General features: G+C 36.7%; 2 protein-coding genes across 3 annotated transcripts in view; both read right to left on the reverse strand.

The window, feature by feature from the left end:
- Positions 1-14319, reverse strand: part of LOC123681224 (sodium- and chloride-dependent GABA transporter ine) — a 25090-nt gene extending 10771 nt beyond the window's left edge. The window contains exon 1 of one of the 2 annotated variants that reach the window (XM_045619484.1): positions 13305-14319. In XM_045619484.1, the coding sequence (XP_045475440.1) occupies positions 13305-14014 (710 nt within the window). In that variant the 5' untranslated portion in view covers positions 14015-14319. Of the gene's footprint in view, positions 1-4436; positions 4595-13304 lie in introns of those variants that run through there. The other variant, XM_045619485.1, reaches the window with a different exon arrangement.
- A 2479-nt stretch (positions 14320-16798) lies between these two features.
- LOC123681226 lies at positions 16799-26782 on the reverse strand. Its single transcript, XM_045619489.1, has 7 exons — positions 26434-26782; positions 25841-26099; positions 23921-24453; positions 22539-22848; positions 18803-19227; positions 17304-18718; positions 16799-17247 (listed from the first exon to the last, which is right to left on the reverse strand). Exons 2-7 carry the CDS (start codon positions 26087-26089, stop codon positions 17114-17116), a joined length of 3066 nt encoding a protein of 1021 aa, XP_045475445.1. The 5' UTR covers positions 26090-26099; positions 26434-26782; the 3' UTR covers positions 16799-17113.
- Positions 26783-27016: the final 234 nt, after the last annotated feature.

The raw sequence follows: 27016 nt of genomic DNA on the forward strand, positions 1-27016 counted from the left end.
AGAATCCCAAGAAGATTCAAAAAGGTCGGAATTTTAGAGGAATGACGAGTTCATATGCTAAGAAGAAGCAACATTTATTTGAAAATTGCAATAATGAGATCGACTCAATCTGAAATAAACCAATTTAAATGCAGATAATGTCCTTTTTCTATGATTAGGTTCCGATATAAACTTCAGCTAATAAATCTCTTCGTTTGACATTGACAGTTCGTTCTCCATGAGTACAATAACCTTACTCCGTGATTAGTGTCATCCTCCATTGAATTCAAATGAACATTTTAATGATGATGAAACAAAAGCTGGAGTTCTTATCAAAATTCGCTAATACCTGCATGAGTCTCAGTGTGCTCGTAAAAATAATATCAGAATGATGCTAGTAGAATTTTAACATGAAAATCTAGCTACAATTAAATAATTATTGCTATGAAACAAACCCATATTTGATTAGTCATAATTTTAATTTTAATGATTGCTGTTGCGAATCAGAATAAAGATGAATCAGACAAAATCCTAAAGATTTGTGATTGGTATAAAAAATTCACGAAAGCATCCACTTGGTGTCGGGAGTTTTTGGAGACCACATGAGTTTATAAAGGAATTAGAAGGGATATACAGGGTGATTCACCGGGAGGGCCTATTAGACGTTTATGGTAAACTAATCATAATTTTTCCTCATTCATTTTAGGTATAGGGTTTGCTTAGGTAACCCCCAATATTTTTGTATGTAGAATAGACTGAAATAATGAAATATATAGGTTTCAATTTGAAAGTCTTGAGTTTGATGAATTTGAGTTGCCCAAGTTCATGAGTTTCTTATAAACACCCTGTACATTTTTGGTCCATACCGCAAGCAGTATTATAATACTAAGTATTTTCTTAATCGAAAAAGAAAAAAAAATCGAAAAAAGTTTTACGAAATATTCAAAAAAATGTGAGTCCTCATCGCCACCATTTTTTCATAAGAATATTAACTCATGAACTGTTGAGTTTTTACCCAAGGTATGGCATGTTGCCAAAATTGTCATCAGAAAAGCTATCTACTGTTACAATAATATACTGGGTGTGTCATTTGAAATAAGGAAGTAGTAGTCTTTTTCCGGTATAACCGGAAGTTGTAGAGATCTGAAAATATTTCAGAGAAAAAGATCATTTTCTCAAACTACAATATGCAAATTTTCTACTAAAAATTCCCGATGAATCACCCTGTATTCTGATTATACGATCTTCCTGCAAATCGACATAAACAGTCGAGTGATCATTTTACATATACATATTAAATTTCATCCAAGTCGAATCTGTTTAAATATTGGGAGCAATTTTTCGATATTCTACTTGGATTTTCTACGGTTCTCGTGCAACGATCAACATCAAATTTTGCAGAAAGCTTGAAATTGTTATTCTGAATCTGAAGGTGAAATTTTATATCCGTCGAATAAGTAATTTTGGAATTATTAAGAAAATACAAATTTGAACGGCTATTCGAAACTCACCCTGAAAATTGAAATGCCTAGGTCTTCAAGTTCGGGAGTTATACCGTTTATGGCCGGACAGAACTGATTTTCACCAAGAATTTTGACAACGAGCGCTAAAAAATGAAATTTGCTCGATTTGAAAGCCAAGCAGCGATGGGCGCGGTCATGGTCTGAATGGGTGACCGCTTGGTGGGCAACCCAGCTTCAGTAAGGGTAGTTTTAAACGATAAAACCGGTAGATGTAAAATTTTGCAGAATCTCCGGACTTGAATCAGATCAAATGATCGTACATGGTTGGAATCTTTCTGCTGAAAATATCTCTGTTTGTTTTACCGGATGTAACGAGGTTATGGTCGTTGAATCAAGGTGATATTATCATTTTGTTTGATGGTGAGTTATTGCAACCAAACTTAAACAAAAGTGTCCTGACAATTTGCGCAATACCGTATATTGTTTTTCGAACGTCGGAAAACATAAATATCAAAGAGATATGAATGGAGTGTACAAAGTGTGATAAATAACATTCGTGTCAAGTTGAGAGCTAGATAAGTGGTTCTGTCAGTTACTGAATCGACTGTAATCCCTGATTTCTGTCAGGATTTAACAATCTGCACCAGTAGATAGGCGAAATTGTTTTTTGATCCGAAGAGATAAGGTTTTCCCAGTTATTTGCACTTTTCGAATTTCGATCTAATATAAAATTGAAAGTCAAAAATGAAGAATAGTTATTTATAATGAAAGTGCAGAAGGCATTGATATTCTTCCATGAATTCATAATTCGAAAATGGTTATATTATTTCATTATTGTATGTTGGTACTTGGAACTCTCCTGTCACATATTTATCTATTATCTGTCAAATTTGTGATACAGAAAACAGTTCTGCCAATCAACATTTTTCATTGCAAAAATCACTAAACGATATTTATGGAAATATTCTATTGATTTCAACAAAATTGCAAAGGATTAGAGAATAGTTATTTGTAAGACATGTGTAGAAGGCATTGATATCCTTTCAAGAGCTCAGAATTCAAAAACGATTCACGAAGTGGCCAGTTTTCGAATGAACGAGTGTTAGAATGAGCCTATTGTACGAGTATCATATATTATTTTCTTCAATTCACTGAACTTTTATTGAAATTAATGTAATATTTCCATATACAGGGTGATTCACCGGGATATACTATTAGACGTTTATGGAAAACTAATCATAATTTTGAGCTCCCAATACCAGTTAGTCTTTTCCCCGAATTTTGTTCTTATTTGATGTACAGATGGCGGTGCTACTATTAAATCCATATGATTTTTAGTTAGTACCAACCTTCAAACGATACGTGTCAAAATTTGACAGTAGTCCGACCATTACTTTATGGAATATTGCGTTATGAGTGTAGCTACTTTTGTCATTTGAAAAAAGATGAAAACAAAAGAATTTCGTGGGCTGATAAAATATTGCTTTTTGAAGGGAAAATATACAGTTGAAGCAAAATCTTGGATTGATGAAGAGTTTCCGGGGTCTGCACCAGGATATTCAATCATCATTGATTGGTATGCTAAGTTTAAACGTGGTGAAATGAGCACCGGAGACGCCGAACGCAGTGGACGCCCAAAAGAGGCTGTCACCGACGAAAAAATCCAAAAAGTTCACAAAATAATTCTGAATGGCCGTAAAGTGAAGTTGATCGAGATAGCAGACATTGTGAAGATATCATCTGAACGTGTACATCATATCATTCACGAATATTTGTACATGAGAAAGCTGTGTGCAAAATGGGTGCCGCGCGAGCTCACAATCGATCAAAAGCAACAACGTGCTAATGATTCTGAGCTGTGTTTGAAGCTCTTTGAGTGCAATAAACCTGAATTTTTGCGTCGATATGTGACAATGGATGATAAATGACTCCATCATTTCACTCCGGAGTCCAATTGAGAGTCAGCTGAGTGGACTGCATACGATGAACCGAATCCAAAGCGAGGAAAAACACAACAGTCAGCTGGCAAGGTTATGGCATTAGTATTCTGGGATGCGCAAGGTATAATATTCATTGATTACCTCCAAAAGGGCCAGACCATTAACAGCGATTATTATATAGCGTTATTGCATCATTTAAAGGTTGAAATCGTTAAAAAACGGCCCCATTTGAGGAAAAAAAGGTGCTCTTTCATCAAGACAATGCGTCGTGTCACAAATCAATGAAAACAATGCCGAAATTGCATAAATTGGGATTCGTTTTGCTTCTGCATCCACCGTATTAGCCAGATCTGGCCCCCAGCGACTTTTTCCTGTTCTCAGACCTCAAAAGAATGCTCGCTAGAAAGAAATTTAGCGTCAATGAAAAAATTATCGCCGAAACTGAGGCCTATTTTGAAGCGAAAGACAAATCGTACTACAAAAATGGTATAGAAAAGTTGGAAGATCGCTATAATCGCTGTATCGCCCTCGAAGGCAACTATATTGAATAATAAAATCGAATTTTGCCAAAAAAATTTGTTGACCGGGGACTTTTCAATTGGCCTGTTATTTATCAAATCCTAGTTCTCAAAGTGCATTTGCGTGCGAAAAAGTTGCACTTTGCGCGCTTGTCACAAAACTAACTAATTCTCATTGAAATTATGATGTAGGTCTAATAAAAAATTACAGATACAGGTATAAATGTGCCTATAAAACACTTGCAATCAAAATTATTGAGCGAGCTTCAAAGGTTCACCTTTTACATTGACCTATCTCCGATAAAAGTAAAAGTTTTGAGCAATACCCTCTATTCCTGTTTTATTTTGATGAATCGTCTAACAAAGACCGATACAAAAGATTGTAATAAGACTGATAAATAACGAATTTCTCGACGTTCTTATTGCCTCAGCACTGAGCCATTCGTAAATAGGCCTTCATTAGGAGCGTCTTCCGCTCCTACAGATTTGTCCAATTTACGATCTAAAAACTAGTCGCGAACTTTGGTTGTACTCACAGGAGATGTGGAAATATAAAGTCGCCTCTTTCTACTTTCCTGTGCGGCCTGATATAGAACACTTTCTTCGTGGACGTCATTTTCTTCACGCAGAAGAAGATTCACTGAAACTCACCGAGTGCTGGTTTGTAACAAGGTCCATTATCGAGTTAGCAAATGAATACCTCAAATAAAAATATGTCAATCGCTTTAACTCAAATTGATAAGGCAACTTGAGGTGTGTATCTCTTCGATTATCAGGTAATAATTATTGGTGTTTGTCTAGAGATTACGTATTGGTTGTTTCTTCAAAAAAGTTATCAGTCTGGAAGTTTAATCCGCCAAATCATAATATGCTATTCGATAATTTTTTTTAAAATCTTCCCAACTTATTTAGAGTTTATTGAAAAAGTTTCGCTGCGATGTTACCAATGAAACAAATTTGATTCCAAAAATCACAAATTTAATAATGAATAACGTAACATTGGCATGACCAGAACTGAACTAGGGATTCATCAAGCCAAGTAGCTTGACAATTTAACCAACTAACGGGTGTTTTTTTCGAGGTATATAACTTTAAGTTGGCATTTCTGTTCAAGATGGCGACCGATTTAACAGCTGTCAAGTGATTTATTTTCAGTTTGGTTTGGCAATTCATCATGAATAGACTCACGGCTGAACAACGCTTGCAAATAGTGCAATTTTATTTCGAAAATAATGGTTCTGTGCGGAATACGTATCGCGCACTACGTCCATTTTATTTTGTTTAGCGATGAAGCGCACTTCTGGTTGAATGGCTACGTCGACAAACAAAACTGCCGCATTTGAAGTGAAGCTTATCCTCAAGTGTATGTCGAAACACCGTTATATCCAGAAAAACTGACTGTTTGGTGGGCTTTATGGGCTGGTGGAATCATTGGTCCGTACTTCTTCAAAAACGATGATGGCCAGAACGTTACAGTCAATGGTGATCGGTATAGAGCCATGATTACTGACTGTTTCATTCCTGAATTGAACAACAATGATGTCCAGGAGCTGTGGTTCCAACAAGACGGCGCATTATGTCACACAGCTCGTGCCACAATCGATTTATTGAAAGACACATTTGGTGACCGCCTAATTTCACGTTTAGGACCTGTGAATTGGCCTCCAAGAACTTGTGATTTAACACCGCTAGACTACTTTCTGTGGGGCTATGTAAAGTCATTGGTCTATGCGGATAAACCACAAACCCTTGACCATTTGGAAGACAACATTCGCCATGTTATTGCCGATATACGGCCACAAATGTTGGAAAAAGTCATCGAAAATTAGACGTCCAGATTAGACTACATCCGAGCCAGCCGTGGCGGTCATATGCGAGAAATCATATTTAAAATGTAATGCCACAAGATTATCTTGCGGATAAATAAAATTCATGTCAATCGAATAATCCATCGTTGTTTTATTGCAATTTAAAGTTTTATAGCTCTAAAAAAACACCCTATACAATAAGTTTAATAAATAAAAGAGTTTTTTTGCAAGGTTTCTTCTCCTTTCATAATTTTTTTATTGATGTAACACCACAAAATAGAACTGCTAAAAATCAAGTAGCTTGATATGTTTCAAGTACTTGATAAATAAATACTTGACTTGATATTGAAAAGCTACTACTTGACTTGAAATCAAGTCAAGCTCAAGCCAAGTAGCTTGAAAATCAAGCCAAGCCGAGTGAATCCCTAAACTGAACCTTGGGGTACACCAACATTCCCATAGTATTTAGTTTTAAACGAATGAGGTAGCTATCATTCCATTCTCGCATGAATTCAGATTGGTCTCACGTGGTATATTTTGCAAACATTTCGCATGATTGAATGTAACAACATAACAACTGCACATCCTTGAATTATCCTTAAGAAAGAAAATTAGCGAACACGTTTTTTTGTTCTAACACTTAACGACACTTGTGAGAAAGCAATGAGAAAATTGAAGTTCCCATTTGTGAGAGGAAATGATTATGTATTTCTTAAAGTTGTGTTGGTTTTCCTTCATGGTTTTCTTTTGAATCCAAGCGTTCTGTTGGTGTAAAAGAAGTGTTCGAATCTGTTGAACTAGCTGCATATCTTGTGGGTGCTCGACAGCGTCGAATTATCCAATTGTTATCATTGAAAATTATTGCATTCGAACAAGGGGTAATGAAAATCGAATTAAAAAGACTGCAACTTTTATATGAGGGTTTGTTGTTTCCTCTATCGAATCTATGCGACCTCTATAATTCTACCAAGGTCACAGGCTCACCTGTCAAACATCCCCTTAAGTCAGTTGGGTATTTGCCGGCTAAGCTAAACAGTGGAGAAGGCGGTGAATTCCTATTAGCTTCAATGTTCAATGGGCGCTAGGTAAAGGGTGTTTTTTTAGAGCTATAGCACTTTAAATTGCAATAATACAACGATGGATTATTCGATTGACATGAATTTTATTTATCCGCAAGATAATCTTGTGGCATTACATTTTAAATATGATTTCTGGCATATGACCGCCACGGCTGGCTCGGATGTAGTCCAATCTGGACGTCCAATTTTCGATGACTTTTTCCAACATTTGTGGCCGTATATTGGCAATAACACGGCCAATGTTGTCTTCCAAATGGTCAAGGGTTTGTGGCTTATCCGCATAGACCAATGACTTTACATAACCCCACAGAAAGTAGTTTCACAGGTCCAAAACGTGAAATTAGGCGTCACCAAACGTGTCTTTCTTTGAATCGATTGTGTCACGAGCTGTGTGACATGTTGCGCCGTCTTGTTGGAACTACATCTCCTGGACATCATGGTTGTTCAATTCAGGAATGAAAAAGTTAGTAATCTTGGCTCTATACCGATCACCATTGACTGTAACGTTCTGGCCATCATCGTTTTTGAAGAAGTACGGACCAATGATTCCACCAGCCCATAAACTGACCAAACAGTCAGTTTTTCTGGATGTAACGGTGTTTCGACATACACTTGAGGATAAGCTTCACTCCAAATGCGGCAGTTTTGTTTGTTGACGTAGTCATTCAACCAGAAGTGCGCTTTATCGCTAATGGACGTATTGCGCGATACGTATTCCGCACAGAACCATTATTTTCGAAATAAAATTGCACTATTTGCAAGCGTTGTTCAGGCGTGAGTCTATTCATGATGAATTGCCAAACCAAACTGAGAATAAATCACTTGACAGCTGTTGAATCGATCGCCATCTTGAACAGTGATGCCAACTTAAAGTTATATACCTCGAAAAAAAAACACCCGTTAGTTTCGTCGCGTGAGCTCAGGCGCATGCGATCAGTCAAAATGTAAAATTAACCTGATGAATCCACAATGTGTAAATATTTAAAATTTGTGGAAATTAGTTTTTCTTTCATTCAATAATGAATTACCATCAAGTAACAATGGAATACATTAAATAGGAATTCATCACTCTTCTAAATCATCTTTAATGTCGAACACACTTTTACTATTGAATACCTATTGGTATAGATTGAATATTCTCGATCACATTCAATTAATGTTAATTACTCTGTAATATTCATTAGTTGTCGAATATATGATACAAAAAATCACACGTTGTATGATTTGTTCGTGAATTTATTACGAAATTATCGTTTGATACTTTTGCCAAAATACAGCTTGGTAATTTTCCACCAGAAATTAGTTTAAATTACTTTCTTCCGTTGTTCATTAGATTCAACGGATTGCCAAACTAATTTTCAACTTTTTCACGAGTTCTTGTATGGAGAAAACTGTTTATTTTTGTCATAGATATTCATGAAGCAATGGCGGTTGGTAAAAACGTTACAGTTATCTGGGTCCAATTCTGTGTTCCTCTATAAAAGAGAAATGATTATTTTTTGTGCAAATATTGTGAAACTCGCGGTTTTGATATCTTGGAATTAATCATTGTCTCGCATTTCAAAATAAATAATGTATGAAATCAGAACGTTGACAGTTGATGATACATGTTATCGAAGGAATGGAAAATACACTGAATTTTCCTGTAATAACCAAATGAGACGTCATATTCGCTTTATGACGTTTTTACCGAGTAATTTTGACAAGCTCAAAACCAGTTATGCATGAATAAATTGATTTTTTCCTTCCCGCCCGTTCCCTGAACAGATCGCTCAGTTATTTCATGACAATAGCTGAATTTTCTAGTTATAAGCCGGGAATGGTCGAAAACGATAAAGTTCGATTCACTGATGGCGAATCCAGTCGTAAACATAATAGCTTCCGAACTAAATTTGCAAATTGATGTGAAATAATGATTTCAAGCTTCACAATGACGAAAAATTCATGAAAAATTCAAGAAAAACATTTACCCAATATGTGTATATAAAAAATAACCATTTCAAGTTTCTTGCAGACTTTAGTATTGATACATAGAGTAATAAACATAGATAAAGGGAGTATATTTTTTATAATTTTTACATGTCCCCAACATGGTTAGATTACGTTGTCGGATTGTGATATATTTTCAAATACACAATACTACTATATCGTTATGAATGTATATTATATTGAATGAAATATAATTATTTGAGTCATTCCCGATTGAATATGCAAATTTGAATATTTGGAATGCGATATTTTTCCTAATTGTCGAATTTATAATAAGCAGAATATTTATTATTTTCTGTATCTATCTGCTGAAATCCAAGTTTTGGCAACTTTTGCTCTCCTAGTGTCATCGGTAGTTTCACGTCGTTTGGCGCGCTTGAAGTTTGTTTTCGGAATTTCCGATATATTTAGGTATTTATTTCAATATATTTTGAGTTTATATGAAACGTTGATTCACTATGGGACATAAGAAATGCGTTCTTTGTGGAGAAACTCGCGAATTGAGTGAAATATCGTATCACTGATATGTTTTCATTTCCGCGCGCTTAATGTCAAACTTGATAGTTCATGTTGGGGACAAAATTTTCTTACTGAAAATGACATACGCTCTCTCTATCTACGGTTTATTACTCTAAGTATTGATAGCATAATCAAAATCGTAGAAAATAAATTCAGAATATCCAAAAAAAAAAAATAATAAAGACAGCTTTGACGTAAAGCCTGGATCTTTTGAGTGCTCGCCACTAATGTGCCAATTGCTCTCTTAGAGATCTACACCTGTATGTATGACTGAGCACTCAAAAGCTTCAGATTTTTTCATTTCTAATTTATTTATTTGTAACTGAATCAATCTTTTGATCGAAATTAGCTATTTTTTGAAAACTGGCGAACAGTTACTGGAAAAAACGAACCAAACCAGCAGATACAAAAATGTTTGTTGCTTTTGTACCGCTGACACTCGATCCGGCCCTGTCCTTATTAAATTCTATGCATATTTGTACAACGATATGATGTTGATCTGGACGAATTCAGTGAAGCATGAGTGATATATGAACCCAATTTATTTGAGACGCGAATCACAAGACTCTCAAATATTAGCCATTTCACGTATTCTCACAGGTGAACTTCTAATTTTACGGTTATTTTCGTAACTAATATCATTTTACAGTGTGAAACACCTATTCTTCAACCGATCTCGCCTGCTCTATTGTTGAAATATTTTATAGTTCAAGGACGTTTTGGAATATGAGTGGAACAAGAGTGCTTTGAACGGGGATAACCGACAAATACATTGGCGCCGTTCGGAACTAGCTGATAAAGGATTTGAAAATTACACAAAAAAAAATACTGGCGTCAATTAAGAAACTCAATGGAATGTTTACACAAATACCGTCTAGAGATTTTTGCATTGGAAAATAGTGGTTGGCAGAACTGTTTTCTGTATCACAAATTTCACAGATTTGCCACAGAATGAGAGAAAATAATTTATCATAAATAAATTATGATAAAGATTGAGAGAGTATATTATAATACAAAAGCTCACAAATATAAAACATTCAGGATCATCAAAATTTTTCGATTAAATCCTAAGTATATAAACGGTGTTTTTTTAGAGCTATAGAACTTTAAATTGCAATAAAACAATGATAGCTAATTTGATTGACATGAATTTTATTTATCCGCAAGATAATCTTGTGGCATTACATTTTAAATATTATTTCTGGCATATGACCGCCACGGCTGGCTCGGATGTAGTCCAATCTGGACGTCCAATTTTCGATGACTTTTTCCAACATTTGTGGCCGTATATCGGCAATAACACGGCGAATGTTGTCTTCCAAATGGTCAAGGGTTTGTGGCTTATCCGCAAAGACCAATGACTTTACATAGCCCCACAGAAAGTAGTCTAGCGGTGTTGAATCACAAGATCTTGGAGGCCAATTCACAGGTCCAAAACGTGAAATTAGGCGGTCACCAAACGTGTCTTTCAATAAATCGATTGTGGCACGAGCTGTGTGACATATTGCGCCGTCTTGTTGGAACCACAGCTCCTGGACATCATGGTTGTTCAATTCAGGAATGAAAGAGTTGGTAATCATGGCTCTATACCAATCACCATTGACTGTAACGTTCTGGCCATCATCGTTTTTGAAGAAGTATGGACCAATGATTCCACCGGCCCATAAAGCGCACCAGTCAGTTTTTCTGGATGTAACGGTGTTTCGACATACACTTGAGGATTAGCTTCACTCCAAATGCGGCAGTTTTGTTTGTTGACGTAGCCATTCAACCAGAAGTGCGCTTCATCGCTAATGGACGTAGTGCGCGACACGTATTCCGCACAGAACCATTATTTTCGAAATGAAATTGCACTATTTGTAAGCGTTGTTCAGGCGTGAGTCTATTCATGATGAATTGCTAAACCAAACTGAGAATAAATCACTTGACAGCTGTTAAATCGGTCGCCATCTTGAACTGTAATGCCAACTTAAAGTTAAATACCTTGAAAAAAACACCCGTTATATGACCAAAAAGTGATATAAAATCAACTCGTAGATTTTGAAGGCAGCTTTTTGTCAAACTCATGACTATAATGAAAATATTATTCATGCTCAATTTACAGGTGAAATTCAATAACTTCACACACAAAGAAAACGAACTTACGATGAGATTATAAAACAGTGCGTAATAAGCAAAATACGCACTACGTGCTTAAAATTATGCTGGCGCACTGACTTGCATCTTTAAGGGGTTAAAGAACTCATTCAGCTCGAAGAAAAACGGTTATAGTCACAGGTATAAGTTATGCACAAAGATGAAATCAGATTTAGCCGTTAAAGTGTGATTCATCTTTAAGTTCTTCTGGAGTTGCTGTCTATAAATAACATCGAAGGTCGAAATACTCCAACCACGAGACAATCGAAGAGTTGTCCAAGTGAAAACCTCTAATTTGAAGAAATCAGTTTGGTTACTCACTGAACTCCTCCTAAAGATTAGAATTGAGTTTATATCGACACTTCGTATGGCCATAATTTCGCCCTGATTTGAATTTGGTCGATCACGTAAGATTGATTGATTGTTTGAATGATTCATCAACTGCTTTTACCGGGAAAAAAGGTACATGATTTCCTTCCATTTCGAATAAATAGAATTCAAAGAAAACGAGCTATTAACAATAGAACCTCAGCAGTCGGCAGAATGCATAATTTAATATGTGGAAGTAAATCATTACACGAATAAACTTAACAAATTGCCGCTTACATCTAAAAACTACTCAAGGTTGAGTAGTTCTAAGTTTGATTACGCAAAAGAGAGAAAAAATGGGTTAGTACCCACTTTTTTTTAACGAGCGTAATTTAATACTGATAGTATAGAAGTTGACAGAGAGAGATTGCAACTTGCAAGATGCTTCTTCCCTGTCTTTAGCTTGGAAGACGGAAGTAGGTTGTAAAAAATGTAGTATTTAGTGTTAGGTTTAGATTAATTGTTTGTTCCTTTCAGCATTACGGATATTATTATTAATATTGCAAGTTGTCACTTAAGACTTTTTCGGACAGAAGATAAACTCAAGAAGATCAAAAAGCTACGAAGTGACGAGTTTTTGAATGACAGAATGTTGGAATGAACATTCTGTAGGAATATTATACATTATTTTCTGTAATTAACTGAATATTTATTGAAATTATTGGAATATTTCCAAAAATATCGTTTAGTTAGTTTTGCAATGAAAAATGTTGGTTGGCAGAACTTTTTTCTGTATCACAAATTTGGCAGAGAATAGATAAATCCGTAACAGGAGAATTCCGAGTACCAACATATAATAATGAGATATAACCATGAAATCTGTGTGAAAATGAGATATTCCCGAATGATTTTGTTCTACAAGGTATGGCAGAATAGAAGGATTTACCACAAAATTAGAGAAAAACAATTTTATCATAATGTAACACATAATTTATCCATAACATATACCTTTAATTGCCGAACAACTATTTTGTATAATATTTAGTATTGCGGAATTAAAATTTTGGCATAACGTTCATTTTAGCGGAAATACAATATAACAAATAATTTAGCCATTACATATAACTGCAATTGCGGAAAAACAATGTTTATTGACACGGAATCGAAATTTTCGGCATAACACTCATTGCGGACAGACAATTTTGCGATAACATTTACTATCGCGAAAAACAATTTTGCCATAACATATTGCGGCAAATAATTCAGCCATAACATTTATTATAACGGAATTATTTGCATAACATATCCTATAAATGACGAATATCAATTTAGCCATAACATTCACCATTGCAGAATTATAACTTTGCCATAACATATTGCGAACAAATAATTTGGCCATAACATCACATTGAGTAAAAATAATTTACTTTGGCATAACATATATCAATGACGAATTTCAATTTACCCATAAATTTACCATTGCAGAATTACAATTTTAGTCATGATATTACGGCACATAAATTTAGCCATAACATATCATTATATGTTATGCGTAAAAACTTACGTCGGTGGATTAACAATCGTGAACAGTTCTTCGGGCGACGTCGGCACCCTCCTAATAATCATCTTCTTGCCATCAGTAGAACCCAGACCAACCGAAGCCCAGCTTCTGATCGAAGCCTGATCGGAAAACGGCTTCGAAAACAGATTCTCGCCACACTCACTTCCCACTTTCTCTCCATAAAAACCACCCCTCAACGATCTAACACTGTTACCTCTACGAAAATTCGGCGACCCCGTGGTCACGTGACTCGTCAAATCGACACCTGTAGCCACTCTCTTGATCGCGTTCTTGTTCACCACCGGAAAATCGTTCAACGACGATCTGTTCGACGACTTATCGCTTTGCGTTTGGTGGAGTTCCACAGCGGTCGGTACGCGGTTCATCCGAATCTTATCCGGTTGTTCTGGAAGGGTTTTGGTCGGGGCTTTCTTGTCGTTGGAGTCCTCCGAGGTGTCGTCCTCGTCTTCTATGATGGTTTGAGGGTGGTGATGCTGGTGGTAGTGGAGGTGCTTGGGTTTTTGGGAGAAGCCGTCGGTGATGGGTAGTTTTGGGGTGAGTGGTTTCGCACGTGGTATCTTGCTGGTCATCGGGAGTTCGTTCTTTTCCACTGTGGGCTTATTGGCCGGTGTGGTGTCCGGGTTTTTGATGGAGAGTGCTGGTTTCGTCGGTCTGTCTTCCATTTTGAACGTATCCACGCCGGTTTGCTTCATGTTAAGCCGGTGGCCGACTAGTCGGGTTTCATGTTTGTCGTGGCATCTGTTGAACACTTCGCGGAGAGGAGGAGAAGTCGCGTGGACACTTTCAGAACCGGATGAGCGTCGTTGTTGCCGACGACTAGCTTGAGCGACTGTGGCATGGACGCGATCGTGTTTGTTTATAAATCTAACCGAATCATGTCTCACTCTTTCGCTCTCTCTCTAGTTGTTGAAATTTGTGTTGGAACGTTTTGATGTGTGTTTCGTCAAATGGTCGATTTGAATTCGTGGGTTTTGAGGATGTTAGAGAGGATAAATCGGAGGGAATCGTTATCGCTTTTAATCGATTATTCTTATCGAACTTCTTGAACATACGGATGTTGGTTACACGCATTGGCAACAAAGTGGCTGTCGATAAAACGTGTTGCGGAGATCGGACGCAGTGGCGTCACAACGGACGGGGAGTTTCTGTTGTGGTTTCGAGACGCAAATGGTCTCGAACGACATGGGACTAATACTGACTCAAATTCTGTCCGTCCGTGAAGACGATAATTTTAGAAGTGAAGGACCTGAACTTTCTGAGCTTGAATGCCGCGGTTAGGTTAGGTTGGAGGGAATACCACAGCGTGACATTCTCGTCTTTGAAAATTTACACCTTATTAGAGTTTTGTCTCTTTCGTAATGATTTTTTTTACGATAAAATACATCAGTGCTTTGTAGAGATTCCATATCATCAATTCTTTCTCGAAAAACGTAAAGTTACCAAAATTATAATCTTTTTCATTCGCAAATTAAAAACATTAAAATACTTCAATGTAGATTATTGTTTAAAGAAATTTTGTGAAAATCCCATAATATCGGTGATTTGTAAGAAGAAATATCTCTAATTTCGTTTTGAACTGAGTAGTCATGTAGTGGTGTTTTCTCTTAATGGGCAAATTCCGAAATTTTTTGTTCTTCTAATAATTCCGAAACTACGAATTCAAACGAGATGAAGTTTTGGATTTAGATGGAGAATAAAAAGTTAAAGCACAGTGCGAAATATTATATCGATAAATCCTCCAGAACCATAGAAAATTCGAGCATATTATCACCCAATATCTTCGAGACAACATATCCGTTCGAGTATGTCCCTAGAGACTTACAATTCCAAGCTTTATGCAAAATATCATGGTGATCGTCCTATCAGAATCATAGAAAAATCAAAACAAACCGACAACGATGACACAAATAATAACTCATATACATATTAGGCCAATTGTCTGATGCACAGATGGCGGTGCTAGTATTAAATACATATGGTTTTTAGTTAGTACCAGTCTTCAAACGATTTCAAAATTTGACAGCAGTCCAACCATTAGTTTGTGAGTAATTGCGTTGTGAGTGTAGCTATTTTTTATTCGAAAAAATATTGAAAAAAGAATTTCGTTTTCGCTGATTTTGAAGGGAAAATATTCAGTTGAAGCAAAATCTCCGCTTGATGAAGAGTTTCCGGGGTCCGAACCAGAAAAATCAACCATCATTGATTGGTATGGTAAGTTTAAATGTGGTGAAGTAAGCACTGAAGACGGCGAACGCAGTGGACGCCGACGGTCACCGACGAAAAAATCAAATAAGTTCACAAAATAATTTTGAATGACCGTAAAGTGAAGTTTATCGAGATAGCAGACATTGTGAAGATATCATCTGAACGTGTACATCATATCATTCACGAATATTTGTACATGAGAAAGCTGTGTGCAAAATGGGTGCTACGCGAGCTCACAATCGATCAAAAGCAACAACGTGTTAATGATTCTGAGCAGTGTTTGAAGCTGTTTAAGTGCAATAAACCTGAAATTTTGGGTTGATATATGACAATGGATGAAACATGGCTCCATCATTTCACTCAAGAGTCCAATCGACAGTCAGCTGAGTGAACTGCACACGATAAACCGAATCCGAAGCTAGAAAAACCTAACAGTCAGCTGGCAAGGTTATGGAATCAGTATTCTGGGATGCGCAAGGTATAATATCCATTGATTACCTCCAAAAGGGCCAGATCATCAACAGTGGTTATTATATAGCGTTATTGGATCGTTTAAAGGATAAAATCGTTGAAAAACGTCCCCATTCGAAGAAAAAAAAGGTGCTTTTTCATCAAGACAATGCGCCGTGTCACAAATCAATGAAAACAATGGCAAAATTGGGCTTCGAATTGCTTCTGCATCCACCATATTCGCCAGATCTGAACCCCAGCGACTTTTTCCTGTTCTCAGACCTCAAAAGAATGTTCGCTGGAAAGAAATTTAGCGACAATGAAGAAGTAATCAACGAAACTGAGGCCTATTTCGAAGCGAAAGACAAATCGTACTACAAAAATGGTAGTCGAAGACAACTATGTTGAATAATAAAATCGAATCTTGCCAAAAAAATGTGTTTCACTATGGTAGACCGGGGACTTTTCAATTGACCTGTTATGTAATAATTCAAGCACGCCTTGAGAAAACTTTTGTATAATGGTGGACGTTTTTTTTTCCAAATTTTGATTTCTTATAATTCCATTTGTATTCTTCAAAGATTTGTTATTTGAAATATCAAATAAGTAGTGCGTGGTCAAATTTTGTTCATTCATAACAAAAAACTGATTGAAAAAATTACCACAAGGATATACAGTAGCATTCTTATGCTAGCAGGATCAATGTGGTATAAAAACTGATTTTGTACACTCCTTAGAATTTAGATTGTAAATGTGAATAAAGACATACAACTTCCGGAATTCCAAAACGTATTCAATTCCAGAGTTAATAAAATACAATCAACCAATATAATTTTTATTCCATTCTTAATCTCACAACAATAAGTCACATTTTTTTTTAATATCTACATATTATTTTCCAATAGTTGTAGAAAAAAAAAGGAAAAAATATAACATTTTTCAATGTTTATTATAATTAAGGTTCTACTCTTGAAAACAGATATTTTTATAACAAAATTGATACTTATAAGGGAATATTGTCATAGATGTATAAAACCACATAAACCATATAAAAATACTAGCTATATATACACACGAAAAATCAATTATCAATAATAATTTTTTCCGAGGATATACAAAACAAAAAGCGAGATCTCTCAATCCGAGTCATCGCAACTTTTGAAACTCTCGTTACCGCTGTCATTGTTTCTGCGTCTTCGTCGCCTTTGTTTGCCTCCGTCGCTGTTATTTTTATCGGAAGAAGGTTTCTTTTGCGTGTCGGAACGTCCGCCTGAAAAACCATTAACAAATACGTTTTTTAAGGTCTGAATTAAGGCTAAGCATTACCTGAACGCCAGAACGTGTCGTTCGGTGGACGAGCATCGTAGGAAGGACGAACGTCCCAAGGTGGACGAGCATCATAAGCTGGCCGAGCGTCATTGGGTGATCGGGGATCGTACGGAGGACGAGCATCATAAGCTGGACGAGCGTCATTGGGTGATCGGGGATCGTACGGAGGACGAGCATCATAAGCTGGACGAGCGTCATTGGGTGATCGAGGATCGTAAGGAGGACGAGCATCATAAGCTGGACGAGCGTCATTGGGGGATCGGGGATCGTAAGGAGGACGAGCGTCATAAGGCGGACGATAGTCGTAGGGTGGACGAGTGTCTGGGGGTGATCTAGGATCGTAAGGTGGACGAGCGTCATAAGGCGGGCGATAGTCGTAGGGTGGACGAGTGTCATGTGGTGAGTGAGGATCGTAGGGTGGACGAGCATCATGTGGTGAGCGAGGGTCGTAGGGTGGACGAGCATCATGTGGTGAACGAGGATCGTAGGGTGGACGAGGGTCGTAAGGTGGACGAGCGTCTTGAGGTGGTCGATAGTCGTACGGAGGACGAGCATCGTAGGGTGGGCGGTAGTCGTAAGGACCAGATGGCGATCGAGGATCCTGAGTTGGACGAGTAGCATCATAAGGCGGCGGAGGAATATTTTCACGGGCTTGATAAGGCGCTTTATAAGAACCAGTAGGATTATTTTGGGAGTTTGACTGTTTGTTGCTGAAAATGTGTGTTGGACCTTGATTATTCTTTTTGCCGTCCTGCTGCTTCGCCTGACCCTGCGAGTTCTTGTTTTGACCAGGACCCTTGTTGTTAAGGACGAATAATTTGGTATTGCCTTGCTGGTTTTTGTTCTGATTTTTCTTTCGTTCAGTATCAGACCTACTTTCGTTTATCTCGATTTTGATCTGTTTTTTAGTACCCTGCGACTGGGTTACAACTGTTACATTATCCTTATTTAAATTTTGAAATAAGTGTTTGTTAAAATTCTGCTGATTTGGCTTATTTTTGTGAATGCCGTGTTGATGGTAGTTCTTGACGTTATTTTCTGGCTGCTTTTTCCCTTGTTTTTTTGTTTTATTTTTATCTTCATCACTTTGTGATTTTGTTTTATTCGCATTAATTTCAGGTTGTTTGACAGTTGATGAATGTACATATTCAGTTTGTTCATATTCCTTCCTACGGGAGGTTTTTTGTGAAGAATATAATTCTTTTATTTTCTTTCCATTGTGTTTCAAGGAATAAAGTTTATTCAATATTGTTTGTATATCTTGGGCTTGTAATTCCTTAACTTCACCACCAGCCTTCCCTGACATTTCCTTCACTTTATCGAATGTACTCTTGATTTGGTCATATTTGACCAGAAGATCTTGAAAGTGTTGAATGATAAGTTGATCGGCACTCTCTCCTAAACTTTTTTCTCTGAAAAAAATAAAAATGACAAAATCTGAGACTTGAGTGGAGTGAAATCGTGAATATATATGCATATTCCTCCCTCCAACTTACCGGAAAATCATATAGTTGAGATATTTCCTGTATGCATCATTAAATGGTGTTATGGCATTGTTCTGTAGAAATATGGCGAATTTAGCGGCACAATCGATGATGACTTCTTTTTCAAATTCCAGTTCAGTTTTTCTCTGTACTATTTTCCCAATCACTCTTTCGGCCTCCGCCAATGCCTTCTCCGTTGATGTTATCTCTTTTTGAACATTTGTGTCCATTTTTTTATCGTCGAACTTTTTCGTCATATAGTAAATGTGCATGTGAACGGTTTGGGCACAACCGCACCTCATGCAAGTCTGGGTTCGTATGTCCATAGCTGCGCAATGTTCTAACTGAGGTGCTCCGATTATATCTCGTGGAACATTTCGCAGATGACAAGGATCATGACATCTCTGCTTGTAGTTCCACGTATTACGATCTTCGATCTGCAAATAAAAATTTATAATGCATTTATCAACAATTAGAGGTCCTAGCAGATGTTGTACACGGTGATTCACTTATCTTGGTAATCCCGATTTTTTGGCCTTTTGTACAAGTCAAAGGTAACTTGAGATGCGCGTAAAAGTACTGTCAAACTTTTTTCTTCCAAGAACATACCTTTTATAACGAGTGTTTTATTTCGAGGTATATAACTTTAAGTTGGTATTACTGTTCAAGATGGCGACCGATTCAACAGCTGTCAAGTGATTTATTCTCAGTTCGGTTTGGCAATTCATCATGAATAGATTCACGCCTGAACAACGCTTGCAAATAGTGCAATTTTATTTCGGAAATAATGGTTCTGTGCGGAATACGTATCACGCAGTATGTCCATTTTATTTTGTTTAGCGATGAAGCGCACTTCTGGTTGAATGGCTACGTCAACAAACAAAACTGCCGCATTTGGAGTGAAGCTAATCCTCAAGTGTATGTCGAAACACCGTTACATCCAGAAGAACTGACTGTTTGGTGCGCTTTATGGGCTGGTGGAATCATTGGTCCGTACTTCTTCAAAAACGATGATGGCCAGAACGTTACAGTTAATGGTGATCGGTATAGAGCCATGATTACTAACTTTTTCATTCCTGAATTGAACAACCATGATGTACAGGAGCTGTGGTTCCAACAAGACGGCGCAACATGTCACACAGCTCATGCCACAATCGATTTATTGAAAGACACGTTTGGTGACCGCCTAATTTCACGTTTTGGACCTGTAAATTGGCCTCCAAGATCTTGTGATTTAACACCGCTAGACTACTTTCTGTGGGGCTATGTAAAGTCATTGGTCTATGCGGATAAGCCACAAACCCTTGACCATTTGGAAGACAACATTCGCCGTGTTATTGCCGATATACGGCCACAAATGTTGGAAAAAGTCATCGAAAATTGGACGTCCAGATTGGACTACATCCGAGCCAGCCGTGGCGGTCATATGCCAGAAATCATATTTAAAATGTAATGCCACAAGATTATCTTGCGGATAAATAAAATTCATGTCAATCGAATAATCCATCGTTGTTTTATTGCAAATTAAAGTTCTATAGCTCTAAAAAAAAACACCTTTTATTATGCCATTCAAAAGATGGCTTAATTCTAATTCGTCAGCGGTTAGCACTTCTCTTTGAGGGATGTCTGATATCCTTTTCATTTGTTTTCAGAATAGTCCTTTTGATGTACTCTTAAGTATTCAATTTTTTTTATTTGAATATCATTTTAAACCATTATCGATATCCAGCGTGCTTTATGTTACTTCTATCTCATTCATTTTCCTGTAATGTGACAGTTTGCCTTGATTTGAAAGAAGTTTGGGGAAATAGTCACCGTTTTTTGAGAAATTTGATATAAACAGGGTGATTCACTGGGATTGCCTATTAGACATTTATGGAAAACTAATCATAATTTTGATCTGAAAATTTGCATATTGGGGTTTGAGAAAAATATCTCTCTCCCTAAAATATTTTCAGATCTCTACAACTTCTGGTTATACCGGAAACAGACTACTTACTTTTTTTTTATCGACGGTTAATGCGTTAATGGGATTCTTATAAAAAAAAATGGTGGCGATGAGGCCTCACATTATTATGAATTTTTCATCAGACAAAGCTTTTTTCGAAAACATTTTTTTCTTTTTCAATTCTGCAAATACGTAGTATCATAAGACTATTAGCGGTTAGGACGAAAAATGTACAGGGCGTTTATCAGAGGCTATACAGACCACACCCTCTCTGTCAAATTTGTGATAACGAAAACAGTTCTGCCAACCAACATTTTTCATTGTGAAAATCACTAAACGATATTTATGGAAATATTCTATTGATTTCAACAAACTTTCAAAGAATTAGAGAATAGTTATTTATAATACAAGTGTAGAAGGCATTGATATCCTTTCAAAAACTAAAAATTCAAAAACGATTCACGAAGTGGCGAGTTTTTGAATGAACGAGTGTTAGAATAAATCTTCTTTACGAGTATTATACAGGGTGGCCATTTGAAAACGAAACAGACGAGATTACAGACGAAATAAAGTTTTTCGATAGAAATGCTCGGACAGGTCGATTTCTGTTTCGAGGGGGACAACTTAAGATGTAGGTTACGGACGCATAGCGCTTCAACCCTTGCTACTACAACCCTCACCCCCAAATTTTGAATAGGGAAGATGGGGTGAGTGATACCTCATTTGAAAGGTATTTTTATACTGATTTCAGCACAGTAATTGTTTTTTCATTTTATGCATTAGTTCTCGAAATATTCTTAACTAAGTATTTGAAAATGAAGTGGTGTTTTCATGGCACTTGTAGTGTTTTGTGAAAAATCGACATTTTGAGCTTCAAAACAACCATGACTGTGGCTTCCTTCCTAACTAACTAACGCATGAATATTTCGAGAACTAATGCATAAAATGAAAAAACAATTACTGTGCTGAAATCAGTATAAAAATACCTTTAAATTGAGGTATCACTCACCCCATCTTCCCTATTCAAAAATTGGGGGTAGCAGCAAGAGTTGAAGCGCTATGCGTCCGTAACCTACATCTTAAGTTGTCCCCCTCGAAACAAAAATCGACCTGTCCAAGCATTTCTATCGAAAAACTTTATTTCGTCTGTAATCTCGTCTGTTTCGTTTTCAAATGGCCACCCTGTATATTATTTTCCCTAATTCACTGAATATTCATTGCAAAGAATAGAATATTTCCATAAATACCGTCTAGTGACTTTTGCATTGAAAAATGTTGGTTGGCAGAACTGTTTTCCGTATAAAAATTTTGACAGATAATAGATAAATCTGTGACAGGAGAGTTAAAAGTACCAACTTAAAATAATGAAATATAACCATGAAATATGTGTGAAACTGAGATAGACCCGCAAGGTATGACAGAATGCAACAGAATTAGAAAAAATAATGTATAATACTCATACAGAAGGCTCATTCTAACAAATGAGAATATCGATGCCTTCTGCACTTGTATTTTATATAACTATTGTTTATTTTTTTATCAATTTGAATTCTACATCACTTTTTTCTCTTGTTTTTCTTCAATTTAGGGAAAACAGTTCTGCCAACTGACATTTGTAGTGCAAAAACGAGATTTATGGAAATATTTCATTAATTTCAATAAAAATTCAATGAATTAGAGATAATTTCATTTGAAAACTCGCCACTTTGTGGCTCGTTCTTAAATTTTGAACCATTGAAAAAATATCGATGTCTTCTGCACTTGTATCATATAGAACTATCAAGGAGGGCCGATACTCACTTTTACGAACTCTGCGCATTTGGGATCGCAGCACACAGTGGCTGGTTGGGTCAGTTTGATGACTTGTAAATTGATGACAGGAACGTACAGTTTCCCCCTCAAATTGTCCAAACTCATGTTGTCCTGCTGCAGTTCCTTCTGTCTACGATCTAGAATTTGCAAATTGTCGAGAATCAGCTGAGAAATATCGGCCATAGGTTGGGCCAGCTGGTTGATCACCCTTCTGGCCTCGTTGACACACTTTGACGATTTCACCATGTGCGGTTCTAAGGGATCTCGACCTACATCTCCAACTATGTACTTGATGAGTCTGGAATAGAATATTCGGTGTCAAGAACGGTAGGCAAAATTTAAGCATGTTTTGGCATCTGCTGATGAGACAACAAAAGTTTTCAAGGTTTTACCAAATTATCCACACCAAAACTATGTCCAAAATATAGGGTGTTTTTTTCGAGGTATATAACTTTAAGTTGGCATTACTGTTCAAGATGGCGACCGATTTAATAGCTGTCAAGTGACTTATTCTCAGTTTGGTTTGGCGATTCATTATGAATAGACTCACGCCTGAACAACGCTTGCAAATAGTGCAATTTTATTTCGAAAATAAGGGTTCTGTGCGGAATACGTATCGCGCACTACGTCCATTTTATTTTGTTTAGCGATGAAGCGCACTTCTGGTTGAATGGCTACGTCAACAAACAAAACTGCCGCATTTGGAGTGAAGCTAATCCTCAAGTGTATGTCGAAACACAGTTACATCCAGAAAAACTGACTGTTTGGTGCGCTTTATGGGCTGGTGGAATCATTGGTCCGTACTTCTTCAAAAACGATGATGGCCAGAACGTTACAGTCAATGGTGATCGGTATAGAGCCATGATTACTAACTTTTTCATTCCTGAATTGAACAACCATGATGTCCAGGAGCTGTGGTTCCAACAAGACGGCGCAACATGTCACACAGTTCTTGCCACAATCGATTTATTGAAAGACACGTTTGGTGACGCCTAATTTCACGTTTTGGACCTGTGAATTGGCCTCCAAGATCTTGTGATTTAACACCGCTAGACTACTTTCTGTGGGGCTATGTAAAGTCATTGGTCTATGCGGATAAGCCACAAACCCTTGACCATTTTGATGACAACATTCGCCGTGTTATTGCCGATATACGGCCACAAATGTTGGAAAAAGTAATCGAAAATTGGACGTCCAGATTGGAGTACATCCGAGCCAGCCGTGGCGGTCATATGCCAGAAATCATATTTAAAATGTAATGCCACAAGATTATCTTGCGGATCAATAAAATTCATGTCAATCGAATAATCCATCGTTGTTTTATTGCAATTTAAAGTTCTATAGCTCTAAAAAAAACACCCTTTACTTACTTCCAAGCTTCAGTCGACGAGTTCTTCCAACTCTTGAAATACTCCTCCTTCGTGTTATCCGTAAACTTAATGCCCTTCTTAACTGCTGCCAGGAATCTGAAGGCTTCGTTATCGAAACAGAAAACGTTGTCGTCCACCTTGATATCCACGTAGGGCGGTTGTTTCTTTATATCTTCCACCACCTTCTTAAGACAGGCTATAGTTTCACCTGGTTTATAGTTGGTAGCCTTGCCATTCGTGAAAACGAAAAGGATATTTCTGGCTGCTGATTTGTCGAGTCTGGAGAGGATCTGTTTCACGCAGTATTCGAAGGTGATGGTGATACGGGCATCGTTGGGTCTGAAGAGAAGACAGATTGCGTGCAGGTGGTGGAGCTGACCGATGTAGGAGAGGATGTTCTCGCAGTTTTGGTCGTCCTGTTCCACTCCTCTGGGATCCCCCATGCCTGGGGAATCTATCAGTCTCAGTCTGGTTTTGCCATTTCCTATGGGGAATACGTATGTCCTGACATCTTGGGTGGCAGAGTCCCCAACCTAAAAAAATCATCGGTATTTTAAATTTGGCTCGTTTTGTAAATGATATCGAATATTCAAAAACCGTTAAAAATACAGGGTGGCTTAAATCTCAAAAAAACTGCGTTATTTGGGATGAGTGTTGGTGTGAACAGATCCAAAATATCTCCAATGGTTCCCGAGATATTTCGAAAAGAATAAAAATCGAGATTTTCTTTTTTTCTTATAATTCATTTGTTTTTGGAGATAACTTCACGAAATTCGGTTTGTGATCGTTATTCAGTATAGAGATTCTAATGGTGTCTTTAGATTTTTTTTGTTTTCCATTGTTTCAGAGACGCGATAGTAATTTTTTTCCATATGGACGCCATATTGGTTCTCCTTATCGGGCGATACAGAAAAAAATTACAAATTCAAGAATGTATCACACTCTACAAAAATATTGAGTCCAGCTACGCAAATTTGTACAGAAAAAAAGAAAATCTCGATTTTTATTCTTTTCGAAATATCTCGGGAACCATTGAAAATATTTTGGATCTGTTAACACTATCACAGTCATTCCTTAATACATAACTCAACTCTTTTGAAATTTAAGCCGACCTGTATCTCTAAATAATTCCAACCCTGTATAATAAACTCCTTAAAAAAATTATTCTCCTGACTCCTATATCCAAAGCAAAATCAAATAAAAAAATCTATTTCTCTTTTTGGAAATTTCATAATCAAACGCTATTTAAGAGCAAGTCTATGCTCACGTGACAGGCTATTTCTGAAAACGGGTATTTACCGACCATTGAAGCAACGCATTTTCGGGGAATCCCCAACTCTTTCAATTAGATTGATATCGTAATGAAAAAAATGATATTCCTATGTTATTTTTTCTACAGGTTATGCCATTGTCACGTAAAGAAAACGAGTTATATTTTGTACGTATTGTCCTATCAAATATCTATAAAATTTAGAAGTTTTTATACCCGCCTCTGGTTGAAAATTAATATAATTGTATGATAAAATCATGAAATTATAATCATCCTATAATTAGGAATGTTTATATCAATTTTTACAGTATGAAACAATATTGGTTTTCTTCCTTGATATGAAACAAAATGACAAGTATCAAATATTGCTATTATGATTTGAAGTAGATTTTATGGAAATATCTTATATTGATTGATAAGAGTGTGTATTTTCAGACATGATAAAACTAAATGATATAAATAATCAAATAAGAGCGCATTCGCCAAATTAGTAATACATACTTGCAAATTTTTATACAATCTTAATTCCTCTCTAGAGAACAAATAATCATAGAACAAAAAATTCCATTAAAATCACCTACTATTTGATGAATACAAATGTAAAAATGTCCATAAAAAAATAGATAGGTACCCCAAAAAATTCTACTTACAAGTTGATATTCATTATCATCAGATCCGACAAGAACTTTTTGAGGCCTATAATTCTCATCCGTGATGTTGAACATACAGGGTATCAAATAGAAAAGATCCTCCTGAATTGCCTTCTCCAAGTTATGGTGATGTAGGTAGTTTGCAATGGAATTTATGAATGTGGACTTTCCAACACCAGTTTCTCCCAAAAGCAGTATATTGACATCATAGTTGTCCTCTATTTTGAGATCCTGAAAGTCTTCCTCCATGATCTAATCACTGAAGAAATAAAAGTAAAACTGTGATCACACTCCGACGCCACTGTTTGATGGTTTATGTCCAGTCTGCTAAATACGCTTGACCTTGGAAATAAGTTCAGCACAGGACAGATAAATGCAACGCTATCGCATAGGAAAAGTTGACTGATTCGGTTAAATGCAATCGATAGATAATTGTATTTGTGTTTCTATTTTAAAACTATCGGAATGACTAACCGAAAAATCACTGTCACAAGTTGTAGATAAAGCCTACGCTCAACTAACATGGTTCCAGATTTTGGCGAAAAACATTGCTATCAATATGGCATATCTCATGAGAAATGAAACTAGCTTACCTCTCTATGTAAAATTATGGAAGTATAGCACTATCACTTAGTTTTGTCTGTATATTGTTGTAGGTACTAGAACTCGAAATTGCAGAATGTATCCCGCATTATACAGCTTCCAAATAACTCCGAAGTCGATCACGTAATGCAATCAGATTCAGCACATATAAACAGGAAGTAATTTCTGCTACCTTCTTATCGGATGGTGCATTAAATGGATACCGGGGAATCACAGACACATGCGCTATACTTGCTTAGTAACCAGAGAAAATTCATAAATTTCCTTTTCTTCAGAAAACAGTATAATGTGAGAAGACGACGATCATACAGATCACTAGTCAACAATGCTGAATCTTTTTTAGTAAAATAAAAAAAAAAGATTTTTCAAACCAATCCTGGGTCCATCTACACTTTTGCTGGCATTGCTGAATTACAGAAATCTAAGCATCAGACGTTTACCGTTCAATCAAAAGCAGTAGATGGCAGCATCGGAGAAATTTACTTCTATTGTGGATATCGTCTATCAAATGATTTTGATGAAGAACAAACTCGAAAAGAGAATATGATTGCCTAATTTGAAGAACAAAAGAAA

This window comes from Harmonia axyridis, chromosome 5, assembly GCF_914767665.1.
Source record: "Harmonia axyridis chromosome 5, icHarAxyr1.1, whole genome shotgun sequence".
NCBI classification, from domain to species: Eukaryota; Metazoa; Arthropoda; class Insecta; order Coleoptera; family Coccinellidae; genus Harmonia; species Harmonia axyridis.

Excerpts from the sequence above, each read along its gene's own strand:
- LOC123681226 (XM_045619489.1), bottom strand. The coding sequence starts at position 26,089 with ATGGAGGAAGACTTTCAGGATCTCAAAATAGAGGACAACTATGATGTC. Across the intron at positions 19,228-22,538 it reads AATGCGCAGAGTTCGTAAAA|ATCGAAGATCGTAATACGTG; the intron begins GTGAGTATCGGC and ends TTTTATTTGCAG. Across the intron at positions 18,719-18,802 it reads CTCAACTATATGATTTTCCG|AGAAAAAAGTTTAGGAGAGA; the intron begins GTAAGTTGGAGG and ends TATTTTTTTCAG.